This window comes from Dermacentor andersoni, chromosome 2 (genome assembly GCF_023375885.2).
Source record: "Dermacentor andersoni chromosome 2, qqDerAnde1_hic_scaffold, whole genome shotgun sequence".
In the NCBI taxonomy this organism is placed as follows: domain Eukaryota; kingdom Metazoa; phylum Arthropoda; class Arachnida; order Ixodida; family Ixodidae; genus Dermacentor; species Dermacentor andersoni.
In genome coordinates this window covers 92,439,885-92,465,531 of record NC_092815.1, presented here as the reverse complement: position 1 = coordinate 92,465,531, position 25,647 = coordinate 92,439,885, and the positions used below count along the sequence as shown (strand labels likewise).

The following is a 25,647-nucleotide window of genomic DNA, read 5'->3' as shown; positions in this document are numbered from 1 at the left end:
ACGCTACTGAATGCATCTGGGAGCTGCCCTTAATCTCTTTCGTTACTTTTATTATCTTTCACCAGATGTGGTCGTGTTGCATGAAATCTGGGGTATATGCATCAAATAATGTAAACGAGCCCTTTGTTGCCGAACAGACTCGACAATACCTTCCTTTTCACTTTCACTTTTCTTTAAATAGAAATACTGAGTATTTGATATTTGATTCGACGTTCGACGGTCGTTTTCTCGAATATTCGCATTCGACTCGATTATGAAATTTCGCTATTCGAATGCCCCTTTCATATTTTACTGGGGTCATGAGCAGGAAGCCTGTTCCTTCTACCTCCTGACAATACCTGGGCACGCACAATGCGGACAATAGCCCTGCGTAGCGCGTGGCCATCTTAGGAGTGTGCCTTAGTTTACTGTGCCGAACCTGTTCGCAAACCGTTATAAAATTTTATTTCTCTCAGCCGGCACTGAACCGGAACGAAATCGGAGCGCGTTAAACCCGAACCCGAACCGAACTTAAAATTTTCTGGTTCGACACCCTTGCCATAAATCTTACGGTATGTGGTATTTCTTATGGTGATAGTAAACAGGTCTTCACTACTGCTCTGGTTCAATTTCGCTATCGAAATAAGTGCCGGAAAGGGAATAATTGAAAAAGATAGTAAACTGTTTCTATTACCTATCGGGACAATGTAATTTTTCAAACAGGTAATTTGCGCTATTTCCTTAACTGCACTTAACAAGGCAGATCAACGTTGACTGTTACCGGCGATGAAAAAAAAAAAGTTTGTTCGACTCAAAAGTATCAGAAAGTATATTTTTGAATGGCCTAAAGCAACATCGTACAGCAGACAATTAGAAAGTTGCCTACATCATTCGTCGTGCTTCAAGAGGACATGAGTATATGTACGTTTATATTGTATGGCGTACGAGTACGAGTATGTTCACCGTTTCGTATCAGGTTACATTTTGCACCAAACGCCATTTATGCAGGAGCTTGATTTGATGGCTCCAAGCGACAACGTCAACAAGTGTGGCGTCTACAGGGGACAACATCGGGTACGTAAAAGTTATTGTTGGTTTGAACGCTCGGTCTTGTACGTCATCTTCCATGGAGTATAGACATGCATCCGTAGTTTTGGTAAGCGCCGAGGCTAAGCGGTGTGCGTGAAGGCGGAGAAACGTTTCGTTGCCTTGAACTGTCGCGTATAGAGTTCACTACGGAACTGGTCTTTCGTGCAGAAGGTCAGAGCCAACTGCAAGTTATGAGCTATTCTCTTCAATTGCCTCGCCTTTCTTTCCAAGAGGCCTTAGCGCCATTCTTAATGAATCAATATGATTCATTCATTCATTGCTTCTTACTCTTGTCGCTCGACCGTCGACTGCACGTCATGCAAGGCTGTTTCAGAACGTGCTAGTTGTAGGAAATCGGATCTAGGCAAATGCCTGGAAACTAGAATTTTGCGTCTGTTCATTGGAACGTTGCGCGCCGTGTATAAGCGAAGCGCCCTTCAAATCGTGTCAAACTGCGTGAGCAGCCGCTCGACCTGGCTGACCGCAGCTGGGCAAAGACGTGGACTGCCGCAACCACATCCGCGTGGTGCAGCGGATACGGGACGGAAGCACGCGCTACATCTGCGGCACTAACACCAGGGCGCCCACGGATTGGCAAGTGCAGATGCGTATGGCTCCACGTTTCAATCGCAGCCTGAATCTGTCTCGTTACACGCACTGCCACATGACTAGCGTGAAGCGTAGCGACAATCTATCCCGAATTTTCGGTCAGTCGCAGGATGAGTTTAAACGTATATGCACCCGAGATTTCACTGCGAGGCTGTATGAGGTCGTGTAATTTCTCCTAGCATACAAAAGCAGGACAAATTGCCGTTGAATGGCGGACGCACATTCGGCAGGACGGACCTGTCTTCGTCGTCGCAGGTTGTCTTTAAATGGATTTACGTTTTGTTTAAGCCTTGTGCGCAACCGGATTCTCGACATGCGACTTCAGGCGAAGGTAGTCGCTGTCGTTGATGTGTGATGCGCTTTTTTGGATGTCTTCCTGTCTAATAGCCGGTGGCTACCTTAATATTTCATACCTTAATTTTGTAGTATTTCGCCCAAAAAAGGACACGCGGGTTCTTAAGAGTACAGCTGTCTTGTACACTTCAACTGATTCACAGTGGGGCGAGCAAGGGAAGCTTCAGCGTGGAGCCAACGCTTCGGCAACTGGACTCACGTTTTGCTTGTCGAAACGACGGCCCCAGACTGAGGATTTCCCTGTTTAGTTCAGTTGTGTTCTGTGGTCGAGGCATGCGCGTTTAGTTTGCGCCAAAGGCTACCGTATAATAGATGTAAACAGACTTTTACCGGCAAGTTCGTTTAGTCGTGATAGACTGGGCAGCCGTCTTTTCGGAGCGACCTCCAGCACAACGTGTCGGTCTGTTTCGGCCCCTTTGTGCTTACTTCCCGTGCCGTCTCGCGAGGCTCCGCAGGCTGCAGACCTCACCCTGGTGCCGGCGGCCAGCCAGGTGCCCGTACTGGGAATCAACACATCGAATGAGGCGCAGGGTCGCTGCCCCAACTACCTCCACCAGAGCTCTCGGACGTTGTGGCTGGGTGAGTGCGCGCGCCTGCTGATTGGGTGAAAATGTGTCTTATTGCCACATTTGTGCATGTGTGTGGATGCGATGGTGAAGGCTCGGCTCGAAGGCGTAAGAGAGCGTTTTAGCTAGTAGCCAAGATCGATTTGCCTATTGAAATATACGTAAAAGAACAAATAATACAGAGATGCTCTCATGAGACAACCGCTTGACCAATTTGAATGAAATTTGTTGCGTTTGAGAGAAAAATCAGCTCTCACAACTCTAGAAAAAAAATCTTGATTTAGGACCTTCTGGTTTTTACAGAAGTTGTCGAAAATGGGCAACTTCGAAAAAAAAAAGAAGCACTAAGTTTGCAAATTAGTAACTCGGCACCAAAAACAGGCGTCGCAGTTATGTAAACTGCACCTGTTGGAGCATCAAAGGCGGAAAATTTTTATATATTATCATTATTTACTACTGAGCTATATAGAGTGGTAAACTTGCCACTTCAGTTTTATTTTGCAATCTTCAACAAGAAAGAAAAATTCCGGCTGAACTCGGTCGAAAATATATTACTAATTTGTGAATAAGACTTGCAAAACCCTTCTGAACACTGAAACAAATCGACGTAAGTTGTAAATTATTAACAAAATTTGTCCGCTTTAGATGCTCTAACGGATGCAGTTTTCAAAACGGTGATATTTATTTTTAGTGCAGAGCTAAGGATTTGTAAACCTATGGCCTCAATCTTTTGCCAAAATTATGAATTTTTGGCCATTCTTTGTAAAAATATGCAAGCCCTAAATCGAAAATCCGCTTGCTACAGTCACTAAATGTAACTTTCTCTCTTTATTTTAACAAACTTCATTAAAATCCGCCAAGGGGTTATCTCGGAAAACGATTTATACGTTTTATATGTATTTCAACTGGTGACATTCTTGTGCGAAGGCTACATCTTAATTCTTTTCAAAAAATGTGTTTGAACTTTTGTTACTGTGCGTTGCAGTGTTTATTTTGTTCCGTGAAGAATTTGAGGGCTTATGTTGTGACCACGGTTAATCATCGTGTTACGTTTGCGTTTACATTGTCACGCGTAGCACGCTTTGTCATTTATTTCATGAGCGCGAACTCGTTAAACACGATCTCCTAGCGTTTGCCTTGCAGAATGAACCCGGTCACATGACAAGCATTTGTGTCTGTGTTCCCTGCATTTTCTTTTGTACGAAATGCATAAGTCAAAATCAATCAATAAATTAATGAATGATAGAGTAGCACGTAGCTACGAAGAGAATCCGACCAAATGTCATTTGTTTGTGCCCTGGCGATTAATTCGCCAACGCTCTGCTTGCTATCTGTTGCTCTTCTTGATAGCTCACTTGGCATTGAGAAAACCCAGGAAACGAACATTTGGGAGTTTGATTCCTGAAGTAGGAACGGAAAAAACTCGTACAGGCTTGGTGGATGGCAAGTTTCGATTCCTGTAATCTTCCTCCGCCTTGGTGATTGCTATGCATCTGGTTCTATGTATTCTGGTTTATCCTTTAGCACCCGTTTCTCCACGCAGACGACGCGCCCACGAGTGGCAGCTCGTGCGTGGTGGCCCTGACCGTGCTGCCGACAGACCAGTACGGCTTCTTCCGGCTAACCCCGAGCGGATTTCTGCTGCGCTCCACGGACACGCGCGGCGTTCAAAGTGAGTACGACTGTGAGCTCATCGGGCGCTGATATCTTATGCCACGCGCAATGTACATCCCGTGCCGACACGTCAAACAACTGGCCCCTATTAGGGAGGCCACCGCATTGACTCGGTGGCTGCAAGTGGGAAGGCTGAGAGCCCGTACATTCCAACAGGGAGGCCTGCTTCAAGGTGCCGTGTCCAAATAGGCACGCAGGCGACATCTATATATAGCTCGATCACAATTCTTCATTTTACCACAAAGCATGGTGTTTAATCGTTTTCCTCGATGACGTCATACCCGAAGTGAGCGTGCGCTTTCATCTTGGTTTGCATCTCGTACTCGACAATTCACACTTTGGGCGCACCTTGCGTCGGTCGCACTCATTGCTGTTTGTTCTTGTTTCTCTGTCGCAGAGCCCCACGTGGTAGACGCCTTCTCGACGGCCGAGCACGCCTACTTCGTGTTCCGCGAGGAAGGAATCGAGCGCAAGGCGTGCGGAGCCAGAAACGTTTCGACGCTGGCACGCCTCTGCAAGGTGCGCACCCAATAACGCACGTCACACGCGGTGCCTTGCTGACGAGGCCGATCGGAATGTTTCAAGCGGCACCTCTTCTCTGCTAACCAGCCGCGGAGGCCCAGTAACTGCGATGTCGCAGGTTCACGAGGCTGCAGGTTTAATTCGCGGTGGCATAATTCAGACTGAATACAATAGTGAACGTCAGGAAACCCCGCATGGTCAAAATTGTTTCGGTGCCCTCAACTACAGAGTCCCTCGTACGATCGAGTGCCGCTTTGGGATGTTAAATCCCTTGATATAACCAATGGGTGGCAGTGTCACTCTCGTATGCTAGAAAGTTCTTCCACTCTACGTACACTCCACCTCGATTCAGATTATTATTATTATTATTATTATTATTATTATTATTATTATTATTATTATTATTATTATTATTATTATTATTATTATTATTAATATTATTCCCTTGGAAACGGGGCGGAGGCAAACAGTCACATAGACTGTCTTAATTAGTCAGGTTTTACTACTTCTAGCTCCATCTAGCCTTTTGCCTATCCGATCCCGATCTTAACTTTCGTATTTAAAATCTCTGTTACCGTATATTACCCTTATATACGATTGCAATGACTCCGGTTCTACAAATATCGGGTCCTATAACGTAAAACAATTCCAATATGTTTTTATTCCAATCTCCTGACCTCAATTTTGCGAAACCACCGACGCAAGCATCGGGCGGTAACCCACATGGTTGTCTGGACAGACCACTCGAAAGCTCTCCTCGTTCATAGGAGGTCACTTTTATTTGCTTGAAAGACGAATAACATTGCCTACACTCAGCGGCTTGTCTTATCTAATTGGCTGACAATAGGCCAGGAGCACGCTCACGTGAAGACGGACGCGATGGGGCCGAGCCACTGCACTGAAAATCGATAACCGGATGAAGAGGGTGGTGCCGGCACCTGCGATTGGTCCGCTTTCCCTTACTTATATTGTGGTGGCTGGTCGAAAGTCGCGACGGCATGCAACGGAAGCTCAAGAATGACGCTAAAACGGATCCTCAGATCCGTTTTAGAGGAGTTGGCAGAACGAGGTCGTAAACATTCTGAAAGTGCTCGAAAACGTTACACGGCAATGAAAGAAGTTTTATTACACGCAAATAAACCCATGCTCTCCGGCACGTGCCAGTAGCCACTGCAAGAGCGGTCGACGGCACCGATCTTTTATTCCTTTCGGAACGGGGCAGCCTGCTGCTATTGAGAAGAAAATTCAGTTTCGTTCGGCATAATAATGAATCTTTAACGCGTACACGTCACTTTGACGCGGTGAGTTTCTGCGGTTTTGTGACGTCGCGTGACAGGCAGGTGAAGTGGGTGCAGCCCGAAAAGTTTTGACCAATAACCGAGGGCTAATGGCGAAAAGGCATCGAATCAGAAATAACTATGTTTCTTTTGTTCGGTCAAATCATGCATAATAAGTGTGCATACGTCATATCAGATGGGGAGCTATCGCGGTTTTCGTGACGTGTCGTGACAGACAGGTGAATTGGGGGTGGTTCAAAAAGTTTTTGACCAATCGCGAAAGGCTGATTACAGAATTGGAATAGAAAAGTTTCGAATAGTTTTACGCTATAGCGCTCCTCTTCTCTGCTTTTTTTTTTCGATCAGTATACTCTAAACGTACGTTACTGCCGACCAGTTATTCCTTCCATCTGCTTTAAATCCCAACGCTTCTGTAAAGTGGACGTACCCTACGGGCCTTGCTGGGTGAATATCCTGGCATTTCATGTCGTTTTTGATCTTTTCTTGCAGCACACACGTCTCATCCTGTGGAACATATTTGCTCCGGTATGTTCTTATCTTTAGGCAACCAGCTCGGGCCTCAAGTAGAAAGACGCCGCCGCTTGCGTTATCATACAGGTTTTATCACCTGAGTTCTTTCTTGCCGTTTTTTAAATCTCCATGGTCTTTTTTATTTCCGTCCTTTGAATCCAGTTTACCGTTCCCGTTTCTCTGACTTTCCTTTTTCTTTTAGCTCTCGGTTGTCCATTTACACTTCCAATTACTCTGTGCTTGGTTGCTAACTTTCTTGACGTCTGTCATTCCTTTCCTACGCTCTTGAAGTACAGATATTTATGCACTTTAGCCGGCCATTTCTTTTCATGCACGTTCCTTAGTCTTCCTTCAATAGTAATTTCGATCTATGATTCTCTGACTGCGAAGGAAGCCCAACCTATGTCGCCTTGCACTGTGGCCACTGCGCTTCATGAGCAGCCATGGCAATTCTTGGCATGTTTATGTATGTGTGTGTGACAACTTTATTATATATCCTGAAATTAATGGCATGGGTCTAGGCCGCGCTGGGGATAGCAGAGAGACCCTGTCTCTCCGTAGCTTCCCGGGCTTGCTAGATGGCCCAAAGTTGGTCATGAAAATCTGAGCTAGTCAGTGCGGCTCTCCACCGCGTTTCTAGTTCGTCCGGGGGGACTGGAATGTTTAGTGCCTCGATGAATTAAGGGACGGCGCTGTGCTCAAATCGGTGGAGTGAAGGAGCAGCTTCGAGTCGAAGATTTCTTGAGAATGCCGAGACGACCCTGCCGCCGGTTGGTTATGACGTTCACTGATTGCTGTTATACCGGCAGTGCCAAGTACGTTGACGGGGCAGCAGCAGCAGCAGTGGTGACTTGCTGTGACGCTGTGTTCCTTTCCTCCCGTGAAACGGAGGGAAGGAGTTAACTCTTCATCGCAACTATTCTTTTTTTGTGAGGGAACCAGCTGCTTTTATGCGAGCAGGGGCAGTTTTCGAGGGGCGCCAAAAGCGCGATAAGTAGAATGACGCTACGTAGCTAGGAATAGAACTTTCAACTGCGAAGTCAGAGACTAAACTGCACTTAATCCCCCTCCCTAAGGCACGCTTTCCTGTTCACGCCCTTTCGGGTGCAGTTTTCAGTTCAGTCTGTACGCCACGTTGTATTAATCGTTCCTTCATTTCGGTTTCGAGCGTAGAAAAAAAAAAAAGATATATTAGCTGTTTTGTACCGTTGTCCTTTGTATTGTTTGCTAATGGGGAAGCATATACATTCTGTCCCAATTATCATGCACCGAGATCTAACAATATGAAACTGCCACGTAACTGGACACAACCAAGGTAATGTTGTTTGCCGTCGCTTGGATATTTTTTGCATTCCGCTATAATTACACAATTAGCTTTAATAAATTGATCCACTTCTGAAATATAATAATTAGATGATAAGTGTATATAAGAAAATTGCATATCTAATTTGCAATCGCCCTGTTGCTGACACAGTTCACACCATTGTAGCTGTCCACTTACGCGCCATCATGAAAAAAAAAAAAAAAGCACCTCTGAAACAAGGGCCCTAGCTATAACGTAAAACTGTTCCAATATGTTTTTATTCCAATCTCCTGACGTCAAATTTGCGTAACCCCCGACGCAAGCACCGGGCGGTCACCCGCAGGGTTGTCTGAACAGACCAATCAAACTCTCTCCTCGTTTATAGGAGGTCACTTTTGTTTGCTTGAAAAACGAATAACATCGCCTACACTGACCGGCTGGTCTCGTCTAATTGGCTGACAAGAGGCGAGGAGCACGCTCAAATGGAAGGGCATTCGATGGGGCCGAGCCAGTGTACTGAAAATCGATAACCGGGTGAAGAGGGTGGTGCCGGCATCTGCAATTGGTCCGCTTTCCCTTACTTAGCTTGCGGTGTTTGGTCGAAAATCGCGGCGGCATGCAACGGAAAGTTAAGAATGACGCTAAAACGGATCCTCAGCAAAGTAGAGTTGGCAGAATGAGGTAGTAAACGTGCCGAAAGTGCTCAAGAACGTTACACGGCCAAGCAAGAAGTTTATTTTACGAAAAGAAACCCATGCTCTCCGACAATTGCGAGTAGCCAGCGCCTGAGCGATCGGCGGCAGCCATCTTTTATTCCTTTCGGAACGGGGCAGCCTTCAGCTATTCAGAAGAAAATTAAGTTTTGTTCGGCATATTAATGCATCTTTAATGCGTAGACGTTATTTCGACGCGGTGAGTTTTCAAGGTTTTGTGACGTCGCGTGACAGGCAGAGGAAGTGGGTGCAGCCCGAATACTTTTGACCAATAGCAGGGGGCTAATGGCGAGAAGGCGTGGAATCAGAAATAACTGTTTTTCTTTTTTCGGTCAAATCATGCATAATAATTGGGTACACATCATATCAGATGGGGAGGTACCGTGGTTTTTGTGACGTCGCGTGACAGACAGGTGAATTGGGGGTGGTCCAAAAAGTTTTTGACAAATCGCGAAGGGCTGATAGCAGAATTGGAATAACTTTATGTTATAGCGCCCCAATTGTGCCACAAGACACACTCTAGTCTTGTGTTGTTTTTTCATACGAGCCGTTCCTTGGTAACTGTTCTTATTTTTTTAACGAACAGAACGAGGTTGGCGTCAGCACACGGTCTGCTGACCCGTGGTCCACATTGATGAAGACCCGCCTTCAATGCGACGACATTACTGCAGCCAATTTCATCTTCAACGAAATATGTAAGTAGGGCGTACCTGCGTGTAACACCATAAGTCAACCTACGTCAACTTTCCGCTGCAGATACTTTGATTCATTCAATATATGTGTCGTTGCTTTCACTTGCTTTTCTTCTGAGCAGTATCAGGATGCATCATCATGTGGTGTCGTGCGTTGCCACGGTGCGCGGTAAATAAATAAATAAATAAATAAATAAATAAATAAATAAATAAATAAATAAATAAATAAATAAATAAAATCCCTGCTGGGATGCGTAGCACCGCCACACAGATTTATGTTGTGTACTACAGATAACAGTTTTGACTAATGACATGTCTGAAGCGATTACTCATACGCGTCGTAAGTGCTTCTTTGAGTGGAAGTGGGAAAGCGCGCCCTTAGTAACGCCCGTATTCTATAACATTCCTCCAGTCAGCAAGAATACGGATGACAACGTCCCTCCTCGAATGACGTGATAATTGCGCTTAAGCAATACTTCATGGTGATGCCGGTTGAAAAATCATGTAATCAGGAGCTGCTGACGTCTGCTCAAATCCACTGGGGTGCGCATAGGTTTTTTTTCAGGCAACTACTCGCCGTCGGAATTATTCAGAAGTGCTAATGCAACATATTGGGTGACGCGCACCGCTCCCCGCAAGACCTTGGAGGTTGTGCTTATTGAAACACAGCGTCCTCTTCAGCCAAGGGACGGCGCTCTGCTCCATTCGATAGGAACGTCTACCTTCCAGGAGCATTGGGATTCTAAGTGCATGGAAGCATCAACCGGTCAGCAGTCGCGATAACCCCCTTCAGTCACGAATTACGATCAACTGTCGATAATTGCGTGAAATTTAGATGCTTTTATGCCAAGATGCTGGAGACTCTACAGAAACCAAGTCAATGTGTGATGAGAATAACTCTGTGCATTTTATACAGACCCATCATAATTACATAGTAATTAAATATTCATATATTGTACAGTCAGTCATGCTACGTTTCTTCATTAAAAATATTGAATCACCCACTAGAATTACACGCAAAGGGTAATTATTGAGTGCCAGCATTACAAAAAGAGGAAAATACTTCGCAATAACTACCGAAACCTCCCACTCCAAACATCTAGTCAAATATGGTTGTGCCTTCACCAAAGTGGTCGTCAGACGCGATACTTTTCACTCAGAAGTGAAATGGGTGCACTTTAAGAAAGCAGAACGTTTAAGTTACCGAAAGTTTAATGTTTGTTGTCTATTCCTTGCAACCACTGCACAGTAATGGCAAAAATAAGTCGCGTCTACAAACGTGTACGCCGTGACTGAAGGGGATAAGCAAAATATGGCAATATGCTAGACGGCGATATCGGATTTAAACATGATTAGATCAAGACAGATTTTCGCCGACCCGTATCGAAGGGGATGACCATGAAGAGCTTCATCATCATCATTATTGTTAACTTGGTGGAGCCGTAGAAGAGTTTGCAGTCGAAGCTCATTCGTGAATACGTCGATAAGTTTTATTTCCATTGGCATAAGAGAACACGTTTTGATTTCTTACGCGCAGGTATAATGCGCACATATGCTTCCTCTCCCCTCCGTGCTTTTGAGCTGGCGCTCATTCGGACTGACAGCAGGCCACATGCAATTATGTCGTCACCAAGAGAGCTTTCTTTGAAACGATAAAAAAGAACAACGATTTACTGAAATGTTAAGGCTGGTATATACTGGGGTATGGCAACTGCGGCTGTGGTTGGCCATAGCGTTTGGAAAGGTAATCGCGCCATAGTGAAGTCCCATTCGACCATTTACAATTGATTAACTGACCTAATCTCCTTTGGTATCCTCTTCGTCGTCATCGCAGACGCTTCTCACTGGGTTCCCGATTTGGAGAACGGCGTGCTCTTTGGAGCCTTCGTCACCGTCACGTGAGTGAAACCGCTGCAGTAGTTTTACGTATACTCGTTTGACCGCATGCGCGTAAATGACGTAGCTGTTTCTCGAAACCAAAAAACATAATTATATATGCCAGTTGGTTCATCTTGCCGAGAGGACTGACAATAGGGTTTTAGCGAGGTAAATCTCCGTCATAAATAGAGCCACGGAGGAGAGGAACCGTCACGTTCCGGACCGTGTGGCCGATAGACGATGTGCGAATAGCGATGGAAAGACGTGATGTTCCACGCAGCGCGCAGACGACGTGGGTACTGAGGTACCGAGACAAACAATGGTCTCTCTAGAGGCAGCTGGTGTAACAGGGGGCAACTGGACTAATGTATGCGGACGACATAGTGCTAATAAACTTATAGGCAACGTTCTTTCGCTATGCAGCGACAGCTAGAAAGCCACACGTGTAGTAGCATCGCTGGATATAGTACCATGTTTAAATCAGTAATCTGACTGTACAATTTGAAATCTTGAACAGTGTTCATGTTTTTCCTGAACAGTGTTTTTTGTATTAAACATCTAAACTATGCGCTCAGTCTACCATTGAGTAATAGAAGATAATGATAACTAGAGCAGACATTTCTGTCACTCTCATCAAAAGGGGACAGTACTGTGTGCTCCGACTATCATTCTACCTTGTTATGTAGCTTTTTTTTTTCTGTCGTAATTTATCGAATTCGGCTATTTGTGCGTCTTCACCCAATATATACATATGTATTTTCAAGTAAAGGGTGTTAGTCTGCGTTCTTGTCGTCTACTCTTCACCAGTTCCCTTCGTGCCGTTCGCAAGTATTCAATTAGAAAGAGCGAGAAAGAGCGAGAGCGAGTTCTCCTCCTTTCGCTCCCGGCTATATGGGAAATCGTTTAATCGCAGAGCGCTCCCGATGAACTCCTTGTAGTGAATTAGATATGATGCTTTTTCACCAGCGCGAACCGTGCACACACACTGTAGGGCACATAGGTGATAGCGGTCGCATGACGCTTCTAACACTTGATTAAGATTTTTTAAAGAATATTTGTATTTTATCCATCCATGTAACTTTCCAAAAATATTTGCCACAGCCTTCCACCAGTTTTCGTTAAATTTGACCTTTGTGGAATTTGCATCGAGGAGACACCGGAGAAACAAGATACATTCCTCGTTATCAGGCAGAGAAAAGCCGGAAGATCGAGGGTTACATAATTATTTGTAACGCTCTTACTCGAGCCGCAAATAAGAAAAGCCCGGCACACGTTGAAGTCAACATGGCCTGCGTTTTTACAAAATGTAATTTTTTGATAATGTAGAGTTCTCTCGGGACATAGGGAAACGTACCTGAAGATGGCAGCGTGACACTCTCGAGTACTAGCCGAAGGAAGTTTTTACAAAGGCACTAATTGATGCATATGTGTAGCTTGGTACACAAATTTCCGATAGGGCTGCGTTGAGCTTCGCTGAATTTGGTTTTGTTGGCCTTTGTAGTAAAGCCAGAGCAGGTTGCAAAGTTTTGCGCTGCTCGTACAGCATTGTCATAAAGGTCCAGGGCACTTGAAAATGTAAGTCATTGCAAATGCCGTAATCAACCTACAGAAATAGCATTTTGCGTACAGCATACCCAGCACGTTCCCACTAGTTTCTTCGAATATAAACGAGCTGGCTTGTACACTTCATCGAGGACACCTGACAAACAAAGCACATCCCTGGTTATCGCTCGTAGGAAAAAAAAGGAAAACAGGGTTCACTAACGATTTCCTACGCGTATCAAGCCAGATACACAACATTTCCGCCACACAGTACAGTTAACATTCCCCCTATATTCACTTAATTCGAAGAGAGTGTCTTTCGCCGTTGTTTTATGATTCTGCGAAACATCACGGATAACGGGAGCGTGATACTTCAAAACGCTTGAATAAATAACTTTCTATAAAGGCTGTAAATAATCTACGCAGATTAGACATTCATTGTTTGTCACACACAACATGCTTACTACTTTAACGGAATATATAAGCACCATGCCTGACATAGTTAACCGAGAAGTTCGGGCAAAAGCAACTACACACTTTTCAACGCATAAAATTTGGGTGACGTTAAGAATTGAGTAATTATTTTGAAAGTATCTAATTAACCTACACACTTCGAACTTTCGGTACGTGTCAATATTGATTGATCTCAATTTCCTGAAAACATCTCTGTTGTTTTTAGTCCTCTCAGGCAAACGGACAAACTTTTGAAGCGTTTCATATAACGCCTCTAAGCGGGCCGAAAACGAAGGTCTAGCAATTTTCATTTACCCCCAGTTAACAAATATTCAAAGTTTGCCTGCATACTGTCCCTATTCGCCACATTTTCTCAAGATGTAAACTTCAGGAGTTATGTAGTTTGTTTAAGAAAACCGTGTAAACTAGCATGTACCATTTTCGGGTGCTTCAATAGTCAGATTAATAGCTTCGCCGTAGAAACGTCACAGGCAGCGTACTACAATGCGAATTACACTTGTGTGCCTACAGTGGTCGAGTGGCCGGCAGTGGAACGCACGAGCATCCGCATGCAATAGCTACCTGGTAGCTGTTGGGTTACAGATGTGCTTGTTCTGTAACGCATGTACCGAGCGTGTCATCTTGTCTGACACATTGACCATGTGTCATCTTGTTGTAGCGTCGGCCTGTACTTAATTTGTGAAATGTAGGGACTAAACCGGGCGACTGACGACGCGTGACAATATGACAACGAATATGTGTGTGTGCGTGTGCGTGTTAGGCGTGCGTGGGGCACAACCGAGCACCACGACTAGGCGGTGTGCGCTTTCCGTCTGCGAGAGTTCGAACGTGTGCTCGGCAACAGCACCTTCTACAACCTGGTGCAAAGGGGTGACTACACGCTGAGCCAGCCGTTGCACATCAGCAAGGTGCCGTCACCGCGTCCGGGGATGATTTGCCCGCCGGGACCCCGCACCCTGAGCACCGTAGACACCCAGTTTTGGCTCGAACACCCGCTGGTGACGCAGACGCCCAAGCAGCGTCACGACCGGCCCTTCTACGTATCCTCGGGCGTCGCCTTCGGAACCCTGGTCGCGTTTACGCTAAACGAGACGTGGGGCGCCTGGGTTGTCTGCTATGTGGCCACCGGTTCGTGATATAGCGCCCCGATCTTCCTCGTGGTTTGTTTAGCGCTTCACATGTAGAGCTGACAAGTTTCACAGATCAATCAATCAATCAATCAATCAATCAATCAATCAATCAATCAATCAATCAATCAATCAATCAATCAATCAATCAATCAATCAATCAATCAATCAATCAATCAATCAATCAATCAATCAATCAATCAATCGGTAAAAGATAAATCGAAAAATTGTGCAGCCACCTTAAGATGATCGTAAATGTGAGCGAATAGACGTAATTATGCGCTGAAAAGGCGTATATTTTTTGGCGTGAGTATGTTTAGGTATCGTTTGTTGTTTGATTGCGTAATTTTCTGAACTCACTTGCGTGAAAATGCGCGCCCTGTTGAACCGGTGCATTTGTATCGACGGTGAAATTCCTGCTCCAATCATCGCTAGAACGGACGAAATAGCCAAGGATTAAAATTTACAGGAGGAGGTCCCAGGGAACAAGGCTGTGTGGAGACAACCTGTCAGGAAAGTATACAGGGTGTCCCAGCTAACTTTAGCCAGAGTTTAAAACTGTGCAAATGCCACGTAGGTCGACAAAACAATGGTAACGTTGTTTAACATCGCTTGGAGATCCTCGAACTGTGTTTTTCATTCCGCCCAATTAGATAATTAGCCTTAATAAATTAATCGACTTCTCAAATACTATAGTTGGATGAAAAGTGTTAACAAGAAAGTTGTAGAGCGATATGAAAAACTCGCGCTACAGCTTTCTGTTGCTCAATACGTGCTACATAAACATGTTTTTTGAGCGTGAAAAAAGCCCGCAAATGCACACAGAATTGCCGCGCGAATGGCCGCTCAAGGCACTTTGCGTGTATTCGCTAGCTTCTTTCACTCTCGGAAAACACCTTTAAGTAGCATGTATTGAGGAACAGAAAGCTGTATCGGACGCTTTCCATGTTGCTCTACAATTTTCTCATTGACACTTTTAATCTAAGTATAATGTTTGAGAAATTGATTAGGACTAATGATCTAATTACGCGGAAAAAAAAAACAACATAGTTTGAATATCTCCAAGCGACGTAAAACATTACCTCTGTTTTGTCCAGCTACGTGGCATTTGCATATATTTAAAGTGTGGCTAAAGTTAGCTAAGACCCCTGTATGAAGAATAAATGCGGAGTAGAACACCAGTATGTTTAAAAAAACACAGAGTCAGAAAATTAAAAAAGAAATAGTCAACTCTCGACGCCAACGAAGGCAAGCTAGGCGTACGTCGTAGTTCTACGATTGAATGTTGATTATACCTCTTTATTCTCTCTTTGCCTCTTTTTCATGTTACTTATTCATTCATTTCGTATGATTCGTATCGTATTTAACGCGCAATAATGTCGACCTTGTCTCCTTTAGCGTCGACTTGTGGTTGACCCTTTCTTTTTCTGATCAAGAAAGCAGGTGGGCCGATCCTGGAGTGAATGGTGCAATAGCGAATGTTTGTTTTTTTACTATATTGGCGCTAATTACGTCCATATCGTTAATTATAACTACTCTGTGGCTCATTCTCACTTCTTGTGGGCACCGGTGAAGCCACTTTTGAGACACCATTGCCTCGTGCGAGTCTTGCTTAGTTCAAGAGAACTCGCTCAATTTCCCAAAAGTGTGCCATACGGCGGCTTTGCCTCAAGATGTATATATATACGGCAGTGTATCCTTTACAGGGATATAATGCGATGTGGGTAATTTTCCACTATAATGGCGATAATTACGCTCGTACCGTTAATTATAACTATTTGTCGACTAATTCTCGCCTTCTGTGGGCACCGGTGAAGCCGAATTCCAGACACTTCTCGCACGAGCCCTGCTTAGTCCACGTGAACTCGCTCCATTTCTCAAAAGTGTGCCATAGGGCGGCTTTGCCTCAAGATCTGCCTAGTTACGGCGGTGCACTCTTTACAGGTGTACACGACAAGTGACTAATGATCGCGTCTTGTCTTGTTGAGGCTTACATTTTGATATCGTTTGTGAGTCGCTACGACGCTTTCAAAGAGCGAAAGGGCCGTTTATTTTTGCTGGAATTTTTGCTGGAAGTTCTGCACGAGGGGCGTTAGCAGAGAAAGCGATAGCTAGGTTTAGCGCTGCGCTCGAACTCCTTGTACGGTGTTCTAACAATACACGCAACATGTCGGTGTGAAGAAGCACGAGAGATAACTTGTGCTGTGCAGCAGAAGCAGCGCCCCAGTAGATGCCAGGCATCCCACAATGCTGGCGTAATGAGTCTCGCCAGAGGCGTTGCAAGCGTCGCAGCGCGATAGTTCTTGAGACGAGACCTACAGCCACGACGGCGGAAAGCTATCGGCGGTTATGAGCGCCCTATGTAATTATTAGATTATTTTAGCAGGATCATTGTTTTAGATTTATTTTTTACAGCCTTTTCCGTTCAGACCAGCGTGTGCGCCACTTGGCATATTCGATTATTCATCCCTGACAGTGTCATACTCCTTGGGACTTCTGTCCCACATTCGATTTTCTCAGACATCTTCGGAAGCTTCGCCCAGTAGTACTAGAGCTGCCAGAATCGCGTTAGATTTTCATGGACCGTACGCGTACTCTCGCAGTTTTGAGCGAATTTCAGTTTGGAGCAGCGCAAGCAGCTAGCAGATGACGGCTGTCTAAAAAGGACGCACGCACCACCTGTTACCGTGTTGTGAAAGATACCGTGTGCTCCTGCTTACTTTGCATGTTCCAACAGATAATGTACACTCAGCTATCACGTCAGTTACATCGGTGCTTTCTGCGTTATCATGCGAGATCTGCATGAGCCGCGTAATTGCGGTCGCATTAGTCTTCGTGTTATTTGAGAGTCAGTCTCAGCGATGAGGGGCACAGCTTTGCTTTTCTTGCTGCGCCTCGCAAAATCTGTCTTGCTTATTGCTTTGTCTAGTAAAGAGGTGGATTTAACCTTTGAGATGAGTGAAACTGGTGTGCCAGAAAGCATATGTTGCATGTGGCTGTTTTTCGCCGGTAGCTGCAGTGGTATACAATCGGAACTTTGCCGATTGCTGTTCACCTATGTTGATACGTTTATTATGTTGCCGAGTTTGTGCGTTTGCTTTATGACGTGATCGGCCCTTTTGAAGTCACAAGCCTCGAGGACATGCATAACGTAATTGCGATTTCTTAACCTAAATAGTAGCTTTGATAACATATTGGTGTGATATCCGCGTGCGCTTCTTGCGTGCACGGCAACGCAGTGTGATCGTGATTTCGTTTACGTTCATGTAGGAATTTTGCTTAAATTTCGCACGTGGTAAGCTAGCTTATAATAGTTAAGTAGCACGAAGAGAGCGCGCGACGTAAACTGCGTTATAACTTCACTCTGAAAACACGTACTGTGCGCTCAGGCTGCGATATTCCGTTGTGGAGGAATATTGCAGCCTCAGTCTCAGCTAATTCATTAATATTCTCAGCGAATTCTAATGAATTTGCTGAGGAGTAGTTGTGAAAACGGTGGTGGTGGTCTAGCTACGATCAAACGGTAGCACAGGATATTGACTTCCGGTCACAGTGTTGACAGTGTTCCGGTCACAGTGTCAACCTCGGAACACCTCGGATGATCCCCAGTAGCTGGGTCACGTGTCGGTGACATGTCCTTCTGTCACAGCTCGTCGGACCAGAATTCGCGAACGGTTTGTGGATAGCCCCGTATGACTATTCCGGCACGGTGACAAATTTGATAATGGCAGCCTTTTGACCCAATCAGACGCTGCCGTGGGCCTCTCTCATTGGCTTAAAATGCCATCATTATCTAATTCGACAATATGACGGAATTTGACAGTGTCCAGAATAGTCATATGGGACTGAATAATCGAATAAGCCCACTTTGCAGCATAGAGTTTTCCAGTCGCTGTGCTACGTGGTATGCGCAGAGATAATCGGAACGAACGCTAGCTCCTCAGCACACTACGCTCATATCTAGGAGGCGTTGGCAAATCTCAGGAGCGTAAAGGGAGCTATGGCGTTTCACGGCGGAGATCGAACGCTGCTGCCTTGCTGCAGCGTTCGAGCGCAGCTGCGGTCGTTTTAAATCGAAAGCTTTACTGGCCGCGAACTTGCGATTTCGCCGTCGCGGTGCTCTGAGCACGCACATGATGTCACAACGCGCGCCTCGCCGCGGATATTTATCTCTGTCTCTCTCTTTCTTCCTCCCTAGTCACTACTGCGCATGCGCCACTAGTAGCACCGAGCCACAGGTGCTCTGCCGCTGCGCAGCGCCGCGCCTTTCCGCTTCCACCGTTTGGTATGACGTCACTCCGCGTTCCTCGTCGTTGCGCTCGCCTCCGCTCGATTCGCCAGCTGCGTCGCATGCCTGATAACATGTCGGAGGATTGAAAAGGAGAGCTTGCGTGCGCCGCAACCACAGTTGAGGCGGCAGTATGGACGGCGACAATTCTGATAAGCAGGAGGAGGCCTGTAATCGACAGCGGAACGAGATGAAGAGGAAACGAATCGCCCAGGAAACAGACGAACAGCGCGCCAAACGACTGGCTAAACGCCGCAACATAGCTAGACAACCAGATTAACCTGGACTGGCAATCAAGATCAACCAAGGCTAACCATGCTATGCCTTAGCTTTCGCTACGTATATCCTGGCATAGCCGAGCTAAGCCACTGCCATTTTTTTACATCTGAACGCAGCGCGCATCTGTCGCCTCTGAACCCTCGCGTGTTGGGCCCGCGTGCGCTGTCGATACCATGGCAGCACGGCGGTGACGGCGACGACAGAAAATTTACTGACGGTTACGATACTCCGTAGCGAGAGATTCGAGCGCAGCTCTTTAGGTGCATTGATTTCGCGATATATGAGGCAAAGTATTTCAGAGAGACATGCATGCATGTACAGTTGCAGAGTGCTTTTTATTTTTCTACATATGCTCTTTCTTCAACAAACACTTCTCTCCGAGTCGTTGATTGTCATGAAGGAAGCCTTGTGGTCGGAGAAATGGATGGACATATGTTTGACTTGCTGCACCAATGAGTGGTTATCAAGGACGACGTCTATGCCAGTGTTTCACGAGGTCGTCATAGCAGTGGGAGGAGTTACGAGGGAGATGAACGGCATGTTCTCGCGCTTAAGTGGTTGGAGGTTCTTGTTTGTCTTTGCATCCATATTGAAGTCCCCCACTACTTGCATTGATATGGATCAATGTGCGCTTAATGCGAGGCTCATGAAATGCACGACGTCTCTGGTGAGCATGGTCGGGTCTTCTCAACAGCGGGGCTTGGCTACTGCTTCGGTGGTGCGAACCTGTGGATTCTGGTGTCGGCGTCCCTGTGCCTCTGCTCGGGCAGCTCGTCGTTTAGCAGTAGCTAAATTGATTTTCAAAATGTCCGACAAAATGCACTGGCGTTCCAGTTACATTTTTAAAGGAATGCTATTTTATGCATTGAAGCGCAAGAGTAACTGAAACATCAACGCGTTTTGTCGGACAATTTGAAAATGAATATCTCGAAACTGGTGCAGTCCTGAAAATTTACTCCAAGTGGATACGCCTTGGGAACTAAGTAGCTACAATTCGTAGATGAATATATGTGCCGTAAGATAATTAAATACGAATTTAATTATTTTAATTATGGTACTAATTCAATTAAGCATTTAGATTTCCCGTGGAAGTAATGGCCGCCTCATAGATCAAGAGTTTGAATTGTACTATATGCCTGAGGCATTTAAAAAAAAAATTCGTGCACCTAAAAAAAAAGAAAAGAACAGCCTGTATCGCTCGCGTTCATAATGTCGTGATGGTCATTGCATCGAAATTCCATATTCGTTATCCGACTCTCGCCTCTTGATTCTCGCGCGCCAAATACGCTCGAGTGAGGTGGCACGCGTAGGAAAGTCCCGGCATCTCGGCAGCAGAACACCGGGTGCAGGTAGCATCAGTTCAAGCGGCGATTGAAAAGCGAGTTTCCCACGAGCGTTGTTTTCCGAGTGCCGGACAACGCGCTGCCTCCTCGTCCATCCCAAAGATCGTACCGGATTTTCGCGGAAATTCTCGTCGTTACCAGGCCGCTCAATCAAACCTCGAGGCGTGCTCTTACCTCGTGCACCAGCGTCCGAGTACAGCAACGCTGCACATTGCGCTATGGCAGCGTCCTATTCCACTACGGCCAAGGCAAGTAGCTGCACCACGGCGCTCATCCGAATGGCACTTTTCGAATTTAGGTTCCGGATTATAGGTTGTGCCGGCGAATTTTCTAACTTCATCAGCCCACCTAATGTTCTGAGCTTCCCTTCCCTTGGCACCCATTCCACAATTCGAATAGTCCACCGGTCGGTCCACGTTATGCAATACATGGCCTGCCCAGCTACATATTCTTAAATATATCAACTAGAATATCGGGTATCTCCGTTTACTCTCTGATCGGCACCGCTTTCTTTATGTCTCCTAGCGTTACGCCTAGCCTTTTTAGTGACATCGCTCTTTGCGCTGTACTTAACTTGTTCTTGAGCTTCTTTGTTAACATCCAAGTTTCTGCCCCATATGCTATCACCGGTAGAATGCAATGCTTGTACAGTTTTCTTTTCAACGACAGTGGTAAGCTCCCAGTCAGGATTTGTAATGCCTACCGTGTGCACTCCAACCGAATTTTATTCTGTTGTAAATTTTCTTCTCATGATCAATGTCCCCTGTTACGGAATTGACCTGGATTAACGTACTCCTGCGCAGACTCTAGAGCACACAGATCTAGAGTTTGTGCAGGATCCAGGGCATATATATCTTTGTAATCAAAGCTAACATCAAGTCGTGCGACATTCCGTCTGCGGAACCATGCGACCTGCAGCCTAGCATTCGGGTTGAGCATCAAGCAGGAGATTGGTGGTTACGACGTGAGATCCTATACAATGCGCGACCCACAAAAAAGATGGTTGCTCCTCCTATGAAAACCTGCTAGAATTTATTGGAAAGTTGTTTGCTGCGGTTGCTGGGCTATGAAAACACGGCCAGCGCTATCTGGCAAAAATCATGTAAATGTAATCAATTTACAATGTGTCTCCTTTTCTATTTGTTTTCTTTTTTAAGAGAAGGGCGCCGTACTGAAGCTGGCGGAAGAAAGCACCTCCGCGGGCGCAGTCCCTCCTCCTGCGCGTTTGGTGGACACGTTCAAGGTCACTGCGGAGCCCATGCGGAAGCTGCTGGTCTCCGTGCAGGTATTTAAATACAGCCGGTTTACTATCCTCTTTATAGTCTTTCGAAACCTTATTTTGAGTAGCAGGAAGTAATAAGCTTCACCAACAATTACGGTACCTACTAATGCAAGATTTGAGTGCAGCTATGCGTGTTTTCATTTCGTGATATATTGGCTAGCGCGAAGAATCGGTCGCAAACGGAGCGAAGTGTGGCGCGATTCCTCGCTTATTGGGAGATCGCGATAGGCAGGGCGTCGGTGAGGCGTAGGCGCGATTCACAACGGCCGCCGCAGACAGACCTCTGCTCACGCAGTGCTTTGTTTCCATATATGGTATCGGCCGACGCGCTCGCAGCAGGCCATCGGTGAACAGACGACAGCGCGCTACTCTGGCGCAATCCCGTAGCGCTCGTCGTTGTGGAGCACGCCATGCGAGGCGCTGTGCTTTTTTTCTCACTCTTTCGCCTGGCCCCTCCTCTGCTTTCCGCCTTATGGTTCCGATGCACCTTCCTCCGCTTTCCTCATCCCACTCTCTTCGCTATCGCCGTCTTTCATCTCCCGCTACGCTCTGCTTTGGCTCTTTCATCTTTCGCTGTGCTCGTTCGCTCGGTTACGCCGAGGGAGGACGCCGAGGGGCGCTGCCGAGGGACGCCGCCGATACGATAACGCAGAAACGGGTGCCCAAGAGCTGCGTTCTAAAAAGAGACGATAACCAGTCGTGGTAGCTCAGTGGCTTTCTCAGGTCGCGCGTTCGTTTTCCGCTACCGCACTGGCTGCATTCTAATATGAGATAAGCATGCTCGTGTTTTTTAATATTTTAATGTATAAATATAACGTCACTTGCAGGAAAGCTGTTGGGTCAATAGCCGAAAGGCTAGTAAATGGTAATAATTGTGGACAATTTTAGATTGTGGCGTTTAACCTCCCAAAGCTGAACTCTTGGGCTATGGGAGTCGTGTTAATGGAAGACTCCGGATTAACTTCGACCACGCTGGGTTCAGTCACGTGCGGCTAAATCTAAGTACACGAGCATGTTTGCATTTCATCCCATCCGGGAATCGAAATCGTGACCTCGTGCTTTGCGCAACATCGAGCGTAGTAGCCACTGCGCCGCAGTGACAGGTGTCCATTGTAGATAGTTCATAAGGCAGTAAACGTGCAGCTGTAGTAATATTGGGGACCACATACGCTCAATAAAAGAAAGTAAAAGAAATCGGTAAGTGTGTAAGTCAGCAAAAGCAAAGCAAAGACAGTTATGTAAACAATTCTCCCCCCTCCCCCTCCCCAAGGCCATATCAGTAAGCAAAGTAAAAATAAACATAAAGGTTACATATAACTCATTAGATTTATAGGGAGTATCCACAATGACTCCAGATACACCAATCTGTACTCCTATTCACAGTTTCCAGTATGTTGCTTGAGATAAGCGGATCTAGGTAACACGCAGCTTTTTCACCGTGCTGGCTGTACGGCTATACAGCGGCTTCAATGAAGTCAGTGAATAACCCCTATACGTACGTTAAATAACTCAGTAACGAGCAAACAGACAATCAATCGTAAAATCGAGATGCAGCTTAACATCCTCGTCGTTCCCAGCGCCGGAGCCTGTACGTGTTCTCGGACGAGGACGTCCGGCAGTACCGCCTGGACGCCTGCGAAGGGCGGCACGCGGACTGTCCGTCGTGCCTCCTGGACCCCTTTTGCGGATGGGACGGCAGCAAGTGCCTCCCTCACGTGGTCCGGTGCGTGAGCTGAATGACACTCAGTGTAAATCAGAGCACATGGCGTATGTTTCGTGTATACCGGTTGGCGCAGCCCAGTCAGGTGCGCTCAGTGCGTGCGTGTGTGCGTGTGTGCGTAGTGTCGTTCACTGTAGGCGTAAGGTTAATGCCCGATAACTGACAAGACTAAAATCTGCCAGAAATCAATGTTTAGGAACTGCCCATAGTTATGTTTGATCCTTGCCCAAACGATACCTGTATCAATCTGGATGCGTTGTGGCGGAAGAAGAGCTGTTTTAGGAAGACGGTTGTCTGTCTTGAAATGGGTTACGCAATTGTTGGAACAATGAAGTACACCTACTGCGGTGTCTTTGTGGCTATGATGTTGCGCTGCGAAGCACAAGGTCGCGGCATCAAATCCCGGTCGTGGCTGCCGCATTTCGATGAGGTCGCAATGCAAAAAAAGCCCGTGTCCCGTGCATTGGGGGCACGTCAAAGATCCCCTGGTGGTCAAAATTAATCCGGAGTCCCCCAATGCGGCGTTCCTCATAATCAAATCGTAGTTTTGGCACGTAAAACCCCAGAATTCAATTTACTGAAGTACACGTTTGTTGGGGCACATATTTCCGAATGTGCCAAATTGTGTACCTGAACGGAAAAATAAGCTACTACGAGGCATCAATAAAACCAGTTACTGTTGGAGCTAGAAATCAAAGCACGTTGAATTCGGGCATAGCATCAAGCTTGAGAAGGTAAATAATCAAGAAAGTATGCATTTTATTTTTTCACGTGATAATCTGACGATGCTGCAGTGTAAAATCATAGTGGTTCCTTTGGCATATAACCCAGGTTAGATATTATCATGCGTATACAATGTTTTGCGCTTTGACGTTGACCGTCTTTTACCGGACTGTCATCGTCCTTTTGTCGCTGGACGCGCTTGCATGCGGCAATTGTTTAAACTTGTGGCGAAATCTGTAATGAAAGTCTTAGTCAGACTGCGTGAAAAAAACTTTCAACGTTCAAGACATATCAAAGCTATTATAGAGGTATAAGGTAATATTAAAGCAAACTCCGGTTTATTTTATTACGACCAGCGCGTAACTGAACACAAATCACAGAAAAAGACGAGAAGAGGCGTTGTACTGCCTTGCGTGAATGATTTTATTTTATATTCGGGAGAAGCTGCTGAAGTGAAAAAAAAATTTCATATTTTTTCAGGTCGACAGCCACAACGAGGCGAAATTGCTGAAGGCGGATGCGTGTGCCCAATAAGGACTTATTTTTGTTAATATGTGCGGTAATATTAGTCTTCTAGCGTAACCGGGACGCCTTCAGGCGCATTTCGTTTGTGTGACCAGCCTTCGTCAATGTCCACCGACGAAGTATCGTCTAAAAATGGAGTGCCACTGCTCCACTAATGACACGGCTACGAACTGCTTTTCTTCGACATACGTGATCGCTTCGATGATGGCTATACGAATCAACTATTGTTCGACGTGGAATTACAAAGCCGTGGATGTTGAATGAAGTCGGTGCCACTCAATTTTGCTCGCCTGCGTACTGGTGAAATGACGGGCACATTTAACTTTCAGAATGCGTGTCCACTGCGATGGTGAAGTTGTTGCATGCGTTCGACAAATAAAGTTGTGCTGTACGCCGTGGTTGCTTAGTGGCTTCGGCGTTGCGCTGTTATAAGCACGAGGTTTCGGGATCAAATCTCGGTCGCGGCGACTGCATTTTCATGGGGCTGGAACGTAAAAGCGCTCGTGCATTGGATGCACGTGAAACGGGTTCTGGACCACCCCTCTGGCGTGATGAAAATACATTCTCCGGGGATAGCATACGCAGCTGTGAACATCTGAGCCACGTTTTGCAGTTGTGCGCGGCGTGTAGAACTCACAAGCTGATCACGAAGTCACTTTTCTCTGAAACGCTCTCTTTTATACGGAAGCCTGCTCCTCACTCTTTTTTGGACGCTTTATTTCGTAATATAGCAGATTCTCATACGTGGCTGCTATTGACCAATAGCTGATATCTATCAAGAATGACGCTTAGATCACTGCGCTCGTTCCTACTGTTACTGCGTATGTTTACTGACAAAGTTTAATAAACAGGCTGAAGTAAGCGAAAATCTGCTTTCGAATTTGTATAATAATTACATACTTCCGGAAGAAGCCGACCATCGTCTGCTTACGCTTGGTCGCGGCCTCTTGCGTAGAAATTAAACTTTGGCCACTCTGCTTATTGGTGTCATAGCCGTCGAGTCTCGCTAATTTCTACTAGTTTTGGATGCTCAACTAGCCTCAAACGACGCAAAACTGAAGGTTAGACCTCGCGCACGCTTGCCAGTGCGCGCTCACTCCTGACCGCTCCTGGTTAGACGTCCTGGCAAACTGATGATAGCTTTTCAAAATGCGCAA

General features: G+C 46.0%; 1 protein-coding gene across 3 annotated transcripts in view; it reads left to right on the top strand.

Annotated features, from left to right (window-relative positions):
• LOC126541973 (semaphorin-2A-like) overlaps positions 1-25,301 on the top strand; it is a 31,185-nt gene extending 5,884 nt beyond the window's left edge. Inside the window, exons 4-12 of one of the 3 annotated variants that reach the window (XM_055076797.1) lie at positions 988-1,053; positions 2,487-2,610; positions 4,141-4,269; positions 4,669-4,790; positions 9,204-9,312; positions 11,144-11,207; positions 21,398-21,525; positions 23,100-23,245; positions 24,446-25,301. In XM_055076797.1, coding sequence (XP_054932772.1) covers positions 988-1,053; positions 2,487-2,610; positions 4,141-4,269; positions 4,669-4,790; positions 9,204-9,312; positions 11,144-11,207; positions 21,398-21,525; positions 23,100-23,245; positions 24,446-24,499 — 942 coding nt within the window. In that variant the 3' untranslated portion in view covers positions 24,500-25,301. Of the gene's footprint in view, positions 1-987; positions 1,054-2,486; positions 2,611-4,140; positions 4,270-4,668; positions 4,791-9,203; positions 9,313-11,143; positions 11,208-21,397; positions 21,526-23,099; positions 23,246-24,445 lie in introns of those variants that run through there. The other 2 variants (XM_055076798.1, XM_055076799.2) reach the window with 2 other exon arrangements.
• The last annotated feature ends 346 nt before the right edge of the window (positions 25,302-25,647 follow it).